The sequence below is a fragment of the Papio anubis genome, chromosome 1 (assembly GCF_008728515.1).
Source record: "Papio anubis isolate 15944 chromosome 1, Panubis1.0, whole genome shotgun sequence".
NCBI lineage: Eukaryota > Metazoa > Chordata > Mammalia > Primates > Cercopithecidae > Papio > Papio anubis.
The window spans coordinates 111,003,971-111,014,333 of NC_044976.1; the positions used below are offsets into that span (position 1 = coordinate 111,003,971).

At 40.5% G+C, this 10,363-nt stretch overlaps 1 protein-coding gene across 1 annotated transcript in view; it reads left to right on the forward strand.

The window, feature by feature from the left end:
- The window catches only part of CAPZA1 (capping actin protein of muscle Z-line subunit alpha 1), a 49,409-nt gene extending 40,179 nt beyond the window's left edge, over nucleotides 1-9,230 (forward strand). The window contains exons 8-10 of the mRNA XM_003892402.4: nucleotides 4,382-4,453; nucleotides 7,166-7,228; nucleotides 7,610-9,230. Coding sequence (XP_003892451.1) covers nucleotides 4,382-4,453; nucleotides 7,166-7,228; nucleotides 7,610-7,750 — 276 coding nt within the window. The 3' untranslated portion in view covers nucleotides 7,751-9,230. The remainder of the gene's footprint in view (nucleotides 1-4,381; nucleotides 4,454-7,165; nucleotides 7,229-7,609) is intronic.
- Nucleotides 9,231-10,363: the final 1,133 nt, after the last annotated feature.

Consider the following 10,363-nt stretch of genomic DNA (forward strand, 5'->3'; position numbering starts at 1 on the left):
TTCACAGCTCTGGGAGCAGCCCTCAGTGATGTGTAAGAGTTGGTAGATAAATATGACAGCTTCCTCAAGTAGGACAACTCTGAAGCATGTTCTATTAAGTCTTCCAGAGCCCAGTACCCACAGCTGTAACCTGCTCATAAATGTACCTGTAAGGCTTCCTTCCCTTCTGTGTCTCACTTCTTCTGTCCCCTACTATAGCTTTGTGAGATTTGCTCCCAAATAAACTACTTTTCCTCTAATCTTTGTCTTGGGGTCTGCTTCTGGGAAGGTGCAGCCTAAGGCAGCATACTGTTCTGTTTCTGTTAACCAAGTATCTTAGTAGCCTAACGCTCTAGACCTCTTGTAACTGTGGCATCAGCATTAACTTCCTGGAACCATGGTATCAGCATTGTAGAAGCTTACTGTAAATTTTGTGTAAATAAATTTTACTTTGTTTCTAGATGGAAACAGCCATTTGTATTTTAACTTTGCCAGTGCAAACCTATAAAATAAGAGCACACATCACAAAGGGTGATAATTTATGGTAAGATTCAAAATACAGCCCAGTGTACAGACCCACATTTAAACCTTTTTAAGCACAAATTGATCACACTTTCGGGGAAGGCTTATTTCATTTACATATCTTTTAAATTTTGGAGTGAGAATTACTTGGAAAAGTCATGAAGATATTTAGCCTTTCAGGCTAGTCTATAGGCAAAAGCATCGTTCTGAGAAGGCAATAATTTCTGAGGATTTATGTTGATGACAGTCATGTTGAAATATGTATTAGTTAATTGAACCATTTTCATGTTAGCAGATGAGACCTAGAAAAGGTCTTAGAACACGTAAGTTTTGAGCTTAATTTCTTTCTTGAAACGGTGTGTCTCGCTGTATCACCTAGGCTGGAGTGCAGTGGTGCTTTCCTAGCTCACTGCAACCTCAAATTCCTCAACTGAATGATCCTCCCACCTCATCCTCCCAAGTACCTGGTGCTACAAGCACACGCCACTGTACCTGGCCAACTGTTTTTATTTTTTGTAGAGTCGGGGTCTCACTATATTGCCCAGGCTGGGCTAATTTCTAAAAATTATAATATCATTAGTGTATTAGGTAATGAAATTAATATTTTTTAGAATTTTTCTTTTTTCCTTTTTTTTTTTTTTAAAGACGGAGTCTCGCTCTGTCGCCCAAGCAAGAGTGCAGTGGTGGGATCTCGGCTCACTGCAAGCTCCGCCTCCCGGGTTCACGCCATTCTCCTGCCTCAGCCTCCTGAGTAGCTGGTACCACAGGTGCCCGCCACCACACCTGGCTAATTTTTTGTATTTTTAGTAGAGACGGGGTTTCACTGTGTTAGCCAGGCTGGTCTTGAACTCCTTACCTCGTGATCTGCCTGTCTTGGCTTCCCAAAGTGCTGGGATTACAGGTGTGAGCCACCACGCCCAGCCCTAGAATTTTTCATTGAGATCATAGCAGTGAGGCTTATTGACCTTACCCTATATTCCTTTCCATGTCCTAATTAAGAAATATAACAGAAGTTCAGACTAATTGTATAGTCTTTATTGTTGAACAAAAAGAATATGCTCTGCATACCTCCTCTCTTTAGACAAGTTCTGAGAAATAGAAGTTCTTGTTTCTTCTATGGCCAGATCTCTGGTTTTTTTTTTTTTAAATATCTCCCATCCTGTTTGTACTCATCCCCCACCCTGCCCCCTTTTTGTTTTCGTTTTGTTTTGTTTGAGATGGAGTCTTGCTCTGTCGCCAGGCTGGAGTGCAGTGGCGCGATCTTGGCTCATTGCAACCTCCACCCCCTGGGTTCAAGCAATTCTCCTGCCTCAGTCACCCAAGTAGTGGGGAGTACAGGCGCATGCCATCACGCCGGGCTAATTTTTTGTATTTTTAGTAGAGTCCAGGTTTCACTGTGTTAGCCAGGATGATCTTGATCTCCTGACCTCGTGATCTGCCCACCTTGGCCTCCCAAAGTGCTGGGATTACATTTGTGAGCCACTGCACCTGGCTCATTCCCCTTCTGAATGTTCTTTTCAGTCCCTGAACCTCTAGTTTTTTAATGAAAAAAAACAAAACTGATACTTGATTGTGACCTACTTATATTTTAATATTCTTATCTATTGGGATTTTAACCTTTATATGTCATCATCATTGAGCCCAGTCTTTTTGCCCACATCTTTGCTATTCTGATTTTACATGTAAGTATTAGTGGTTCTTATTATCACCCTTCTTTTCCAGTGGATTTTCATCTTGTCTCCAGTGGATTCCAGTCTAGCTCTGTTGCCCAGGCTGGAGTGCAGTGGCGCAGTCTCAGCTCACTGCAGCCTCTGCCTCCTGGGTTCAAGTGATTCTCCTGCCTCAGCCTCCCAAGTAGCTGGGATTACAGGCACCCGCCACCATGCCCGCCTAATTTTTTTTTGTATTTTTAGTAGAGAAGGGATTTCACCATGTTGGTCAGGCTGGTCTCGAACTCCTGACCTCAAGTGATCTGCCCTCCTTGCCTCCCAAAGTGCTGGGATTAAATATGTGAGCCACCATGCCTGTTCTCAGTGGATTCTTATATTGTCTTTTCTTCTTTAACCTCTTAGAAAGCCAAAAGGTAAAATTTCAGGGTTTAGAGAGGGTATGGAAAGTCTAGCTTCTCTTGCCCATCTGGATAGAGCCAGCTGTTTGTCCTCATTAAAGAAGATATTTGCCAGGCACAGTGGCTCACGCCTGTAATCCCAGCACTTTGGGAAGCAAAGGCATGGGGATCATGAGGTCAAGAGATCGAGACCATCCTGGCCAACACGGTGAAACCCCATCTGTATTAAAACTACGAAAATTAGCTGGCCATGGTGGCATGCGCCTGTAGACCCAGCTATGCAGGAGGCTGAGGCAGGAGAATTGCTTTAACCCAGGAGGCAGAGGTTGCAGTGAGCCGAGATAGGCCACTGTGCTCCAGCCTGGGTGACAGAGCACGACGCTGTCTCAAAAAAAAAAAAAAAGAAGATACTTGTTTTTGTCCTTTAAACAAGGATATGTAGGGGGTTTATGTTGTCCAGGGAAGTCTTTTTGTTGCAAACAGGTTTCTGCCTAGATGAAGCTTGGTTGTTAGTTATGCCCTTCTAATGGTATCCACAAAGAGTAAGCCCCTGCTGAGACACTATTTCTCCCCAGATCAAGGAATTTCTAACTTTTTGACAAAACATAGCATTGGGAAGTACTACATATGTTGTATAGCTCTGGAATTGGACCTAATTCAAATCCTAGCTTCTCCTCTTATTAGGTGTGTGAACATGAATAAGTTATTGTTTAATAACCGCTTCAAGGCAAGTTTCAGTTTCCTCAGCTATAAAATAGGGTTAGTTGTAGTCCTCATCTCATAAGAGTTTCTGTAAAGATTAAATGAGGTGGCCTAGCGCAGTGGCTCATGACTGTAATCCCAGCACTTTTGGAAGGCCGAGGTGGGCGGATCACGAGGTCAGGAGTTCAAGACCAACCTGGCCAACATGGTGAAACCCAGTCTCTACTAAAATTACAAAAGTTAGCCAGGCTTGGATGCGGGTGCCTGTAATCCCAGCTACTCGGGAGTCTCAGGCAGGAGAATCACTTAAACCTGGGAGACGGAGGTTGCAGTGAGCCGAGATCGTGCCATTGCACTCCAGCCTGGGTGACAAGAACAAGACTCAAAAAGAAAAAAAAGATTGAATGAGGGAATATAAGTAATAGTGAAGTCTTTACGCAGCTGAAGTCTTTATGCAGCTGAAATTTTTACTACTTTTCTAACTGTCACATTTCTTATTCATGATAGCCATTTCAGTATGGTTAGTGCACTCCAGCCTGGCACTTCACTTTACCTTACATATTCAGAACTACTTCTATCTTTTTAAAAATATCTGATTTACCAATAAAATATTTGTTTTTCTGTCCTGTCTTTAACCCTCAATGAGACTTCCTGTACCTGGTCAGTTCTGCTTACCAATATTGATGATAATGTATATGGAGAAATGTGCCAAATATTAGGTATTAGGATCCATTGAAACTCCTTGGTTTTCACAGAGAAAAACTAATGTTTAATGACTTTAATTATTTTAATATTGTTAAGAGTGGGATCTTATTTACCTTTGTATTCACAATGCCTAGCACAGTGCTTAGAATGTGAAAAGCATGTAATAAATGTTTGTTGAACTTAATAATCAGTTTTCCCTGCTAAGGAAAAAGCATTCTTAAACTTAAGTGTTCTGTGAATTAATTAACCACCATTGTGAATTACCATTGCTTATATTAATTATTTGTTCAGAATTGGTAAAAAGGCTCATCAACTTAAAGATAGCTTAAAGCATGGATTTGTGTCCTAAGTAGCAGGTTTCTCTATGAACTTCCCCTAAAAAGATTCATACATTGTCTCACACAGGTTCACTATTATGAAGATGGCAATGTTCAGTTGGTTAGTCATAAAGATGTACAGGATTCACTAACTGTTTCAGTGAGTATGGAATATTTAGTGTCTGTCTTACTCATGTCTCATCTTTCTTTAAAAAATTAGTTTTGATCCTGAGTGCTGATTCTGCCAGTAGAAATTCAGTTTGCTTTTAATGTTTTGATTTTGGCCACGTCTGTTAGTGCCTCTTACCACCAACCAGCATATATTAGTTCACAGTTTTTGACTCAAAATATTGATTATGGCTTTAGACAAATGTCCTTCCTAGTCGCTGTCTCTCAATTGTAATAGTCACTCAAGGACAGCAATACCTTCAATCAATAAATACCAAGAGCGGGCCGGGCGCGGTGGCTCAAGCCTGTAATCCCAGCACTTTGGGAGGCCGAGACGGGCGGATCACGAGGTCAGGAGATCGAGACCATCCTGGCTAACAAGGTGAAACCCCGTCTCTACTAAAAAATACAAAAAACTAGCCGGGCGAAGTGGCGGGCGCCTGTGGTCCCAGCTACTCGGGAGGCTGAGGCAGGAGAATGGCGTGAACCCGGGAGGCGGAGCTTGCAGTGAGCTGAGATCCGGCCACCGCACTCCAGCCTGGGCGACAGAGCCAGACTCAGTCTCAAAAAAAAAAAAATAAATAAAATAAAATAAATACCAAGAGCAAGGAAAGTTTACCAAACTGCATCCTATAGGGCTGCATTTATATCATTAGAGAAAAACATTTTTAGGAGTATTCAATTAGAATGTTTTGTGGTTTGGTGTTGTCATTTTACTTGAGACGGGAACTCACTCTGTTGCCCAGGCTGGAGTGCAAGGAAGGACATGATCACAGCTCACTGCAGCCTCAAGCTCCCAGGCTCAAGCGATCCTCCCACCTCAGCCTCCCAAGTAGCTGGGACCACAGGTGCATGCCACCATGCCCAGCTAATTTCTTTATTTTTGGTAGAGATGAGGTCTCTATGTTGCCCAGGCTGGTCTCAAACTCCTAGACTGAAGTGATCCTCCTGCCTCAGCCTCCCAAAGTACTGGGATTATAGGTGTGAGCCACCGTGCCTGGCCACTATTGTGTTCTATAACTTGAAAGAAGAGACATGATTTGTTCTTGTATTTCTTTGATAGTCTCATTACTTCTTTAAGTTCTTAGAAGTTACTGAGTACCCCCAAAGAGTTTTTGTTTATGTGTTATATCTATCAATGTTTACCTCACTAAAAATTAAAGCTGAGAAGTGTTGGCCGGGAGTGGTGGCTCACACCTATAATCCCAGTCCTTTGGGAGGCCGAGGCAGGTGAAAGCTTGAGCCCAGGAGTTCAAGACCAGCCTGAGCAATACGGTGAAACCCCGTCTCTACAAAAAAATGTAAAACTCAGCTGAGTGCCTGTAGTCCCAGCTACTTGGGAGGCTGTGGTGGGAGGATCACCTGAGCCCAGGAAGGTTGAGGGTGCAGTAAGCCAAGATCGTGCCACTACACTCCAGCCTGGGTGACAGAGTGAAACCCTGTCTCAGAAAGAAAACTAAGAAGTGTTAAAAATATTACTTAATTAAAACTAATGATAATAAACCCATTACTTGTTAATAAGTAACATCTTTGTGAATATATTTTCCAAATCAAAAGAAAAAAAAATAGTGGGAAGAATGGCATTAGTCTTTGTCTTCACAAATTGTGTAATGTCTGGTTTATTAAAAGATGGCTGATTTTATTGTGATATTAGTTGTTTTTTATTTGTTTGTTTTTTGAGATGAAGTTTCACTCTTGTTGCCCAAGCTGGAGCGCTATCTTGGCTCACTGCAGCCACCACCTCCCAGGTTCAAGTGATTCTCCTGCCTCAGGCTCCTGAGTAGCTGGGATTACAGGCATCTGCCACCACGCCCAGCTAATTTTTGTATTTTTAGTAGAGACAGGGTTTCACCATGTTGACCAGGCTTGTCTTGAACTACTGACCTCACCTGCCTCGGCCTCCCAAAGTGCTGGGATTACAGACGTGAGCCACTGCACCCGGCCTCTGCTTCATACCTTTCATTATCCCTCACAGTGATAAAGTCATCACACATCATGTAGTTTCTAGGAAATTACATCATACACACATTACAGAGTGAAAGTGAAACAGGCAAATAACTTTGTGTTAGTATTATTATGAAAGTAGAAAATAGTTTTGACCTCATAGTCTGTCTCAGGACTGCTGCTCTAGACATTAAATCCTACCCTCTTCCCTTTAATTCTGTTGTACTTAATGGTAACAGGAAGAGGGAGATTCATTTCATTTTATACTTGAACCACGTAGTACAAAGTGTGATTGGCTAGTTTAACATCATAAGTGGCAAATAAAGGCATATGTGAGCTTATGTATATGACTGATGTGTCCAAGGGCATTGTTCATACCATTTTAAACCAGAAATATTTTCAAGGCGTCAAGGTTTCAAGACTTGATGATGTCTTTTGGGCATACTGTGGTAGAGTGGAAAGAGCATGGGTTTTTTTGGTGAAGACCTAATTTCAGATCCCATCTTTATCATTCAAAAGCTGTATAATTCTGGTCAAGTTGCTTAAGAGGATTCTGTTTTCTCATCTGCAAAATGGGGGTTACGATTATAACATAGTCTCCGTAGAGTTGTGAGAATCAAAGGAGGGTAGTGGGCATGGGAATGCTTGGTAAACTAGAAATTGTTATACAAATGTTAGTTAAGATGGACTTACTTTTCAGGATCTTACTGCTTACACATTAAAAAAAATCTGATTTTCCCCCTCTTCCTTCTTCCATTAGAATGAAGCCCAAACTGCCAAGGAGTTTATTAAAATCATAGAGAATGCAGAAAATGAGTATCAGGTAAGAAGATTTGGAGCTAATTTTCCTAGTTCTACTATCTTATTATTTTGCTGTTAACATATTTTGTTAGGCCTGTGTCCTTTAATATAAATATATATGCTCTTCAGTTTTGCTAAATGTGGAGACTTTGCAGACCTTCCAAGTTGGCATTCTGCTTACAGTCAGGGCTTGAGGATTGCTTGGGACTGTAGCTCTCACTTAAGAAATAATATAGGTGAACTTGACCAAATTCAGAGATTGGAGAGGAGCTCACTGAAAATAATATATCCTGTCTGTCCTTCATAGGGGACTCAAGCATATCCTTTGACTATAGCGTTACTTTTCTGTTCACAACCAGCTCCATTTCTGTTCAAGCAACTCATCTTCAATTATCTATTGCAGACAGCAATTAGTGAAAACTATCAAACAATGTCAGATACCACATTCAAGGCCTTGCGCCGGCAGCTTCCAGTTACCCGCACCAAAATCGACTGGAACAAGATACTCAGCTACAAGATTGGCAAAGAAATGCAGAATGCTTAAAGGCTGAATGTAGGATTCTTCAGTATGTGGAAAGACAAGGATTCAACGTGTGGTCCTATGATAAATAAGTGATTTATAAACAAGAGTGATATTTTGCTAGGGCTTTCAAAGTTAACCGGTTTTCTAGCCTCATGAAATACTGTTGAACCTGTAGCGTTATCTTGATTCTTTTGTGTTTTCTGCCTTGTAATTTTCTGTTATTGCTATATCTACGTGTAAATCTTTTTTTTTTCCTCTTTTTTTTTTTTTGGTTAATTCTGCCACATTTAATGTTGGTGAGAGAGCGATCTATCCTAATAACATTTTACTAAAGTTTCCTAGCCATGAAGCCTGCTACTGATTTAGACAAGGTATTATGGTCATTACTTTCTACCCCTATCCTTCCAAGCACTTCTGGTACTTCAGTGGTTTTTACTGATCCACCAACACCTAAAGAGGCTATGCTACAATCTCTAGCTAAATGGAAGACACATTCATCCTTCTCCCTCTGACTGCTTTGATCATCATTTACTGCATCTCATAACTGTAATTTTCCAAAGTTTGGATTGGGACTTTTCAGGTCCTTTTTGGAGGGCAAAGGAAGTGCCAGCTTCTCTGGGGAACTTGTTTTTAAATCCAAAGACTTGAACCACATTCCCTGCACATGAACATGTTGCTTTTATCCCTTCTCTCATTGTCTCCCTCCCATCTGAGTACCATTGTAGTTATAGACATCTGCATTTTTAGAAGCATTTTACCCATTTATTTTTTTAAACATTCAAGAACTGCTGACGTACTGTGGATGTAGAGTATAAAACTTGAAAAATGCAGATGTTGAAGGAATAATAGGTATCTTGTGCTTTAATACTTTATGGCAGGATTGTACTATAAGCAAATGAATTAAACAGCTATGTAAATCATAAACAAAAACTAAAAATGAACCAAAGTGAAAAGGATAACTTCCAGGCAGTATCTTTCTATTGTAACCTGTTATTTAAGGAAATACTAGTGATTTCTTCTAAATAGGATGTAAAACTTATTTCAAATTACTCTTCCTCAGTCCTGCCTGCCAAGAACTCAAGTGTAACTGTGATAAAATAACCTTTCCCAGGTATATTGGCAGGTATGTGTGTAATCTCAGAATACACAGGTGACATAGATATGATATGACAACTGGTAATGGTGGATTCATTTACATTGTTTACACTTCTATGACCAGGCCTTAAGGGAAGGTCAGTTTTTTAAAAAACCAAGTAGTGTCTTCCTACCTATCTCCAGATACATGTCAAAAAAGAAAGGTGTTTGTGCTTCCGTTTTGTTTCTGCTCAGTAATACAGTCAAGCAACAGTTTGTTTCCAGGTGACCCATTGAGCTGTGTATGCATTTTTGTTTATTTCAAATAAAATATATTTGTATTATTTGTCATTCATACTATCCATCCATACCACACTATCTTCTGTATCAGGTAGTCTAATAGAAATATACCTGTTTTGTTCTAAAATTGTCTGAGTCTCTCCTTTTTGATTCATCGCTTCAGCCTTGGTTCTCAAGGTAAGATATTCAGCTGTATTTGAGCTTATGTTGAGAATGTTTAGGGTTTCTGAAATTGGTTTCTACCTTCAACTATTATAGACTTAGTGAATATCCACAGATTTGCAAATAACAGGTTTTTAAAGCATAAGCAATGTCTATGGATCATACTGCTCTTCACTCAAAGACTACCCATGTTTCAAAGGGAAAAATGTAGTTGTCTTCTGTACCTGTCATTCAGAAAGCAAGGCCCCAAGTATGGTTGTAGTCACTAGGCAGAAGGAGAAATGAAAGAATCCCTGCCATAAGCTTGGTAATATTTCACATTGCGTTATCTTGAAATGCTGCTTTCCTCTCCTTAGTTGGCCTAGCTACAGACTTGTGGGAGAGGCTTTTATCCTGGTTCCCAAAAGAGAACCAGAGGGAGTTTTTGTGCTTCAAGTACTCCATCCAAGGCCAGGTCAAATTCCCACCTTTTTGAGGAATATTTAGCTGCATTCCGTTCTATTTGTAATGCAAATAGATTGAAACATTCTTGCTTTTAATTTATTAACTCTCTCATCCTGCCCCTGCTATCCCATTGATTCTTTAGCTTAGACTTTTTAAAAAAAATTCTTAACCCCTTAACTATCTAAAGACCTTGGTTGGGAGGAAGTCAACCCTCCTTACCAAGTCTGGCAGACACTCCCTCTCCTCCTTCCGCCCCCTTCTCAACCTCCCTTAGTAGAATATTTGCTTGAATTGTATCTATTTTATCACCACAAGCTGCTGAAATCAGCCTGTTGTACCCCAGGGCAAAGATTTCCCAGCCATCTGGAAAAGAGTTTTTTGTGAGGCCTCCCTCCTATATTTGGGTTTGAAATGACACTGCTGAAGACTGTTTCATCTGAGCCTCAGTGGTTATTCCTCTATTGCTTGCCTAGTTCCAATGCCTGTTGTCTTTTATAATCTAAGACTTTGGTGCTGGACCCATCTAGGTTCATAGGATACTTGGCAAACTTGGCATATTCTCTTCAAACTCAAAGAATGATTAATATTTGAATGCCAACTTACGAATTTATAAGTTTCTATAAAACTACCAAGTAAACCAAATGCTTTTGACCA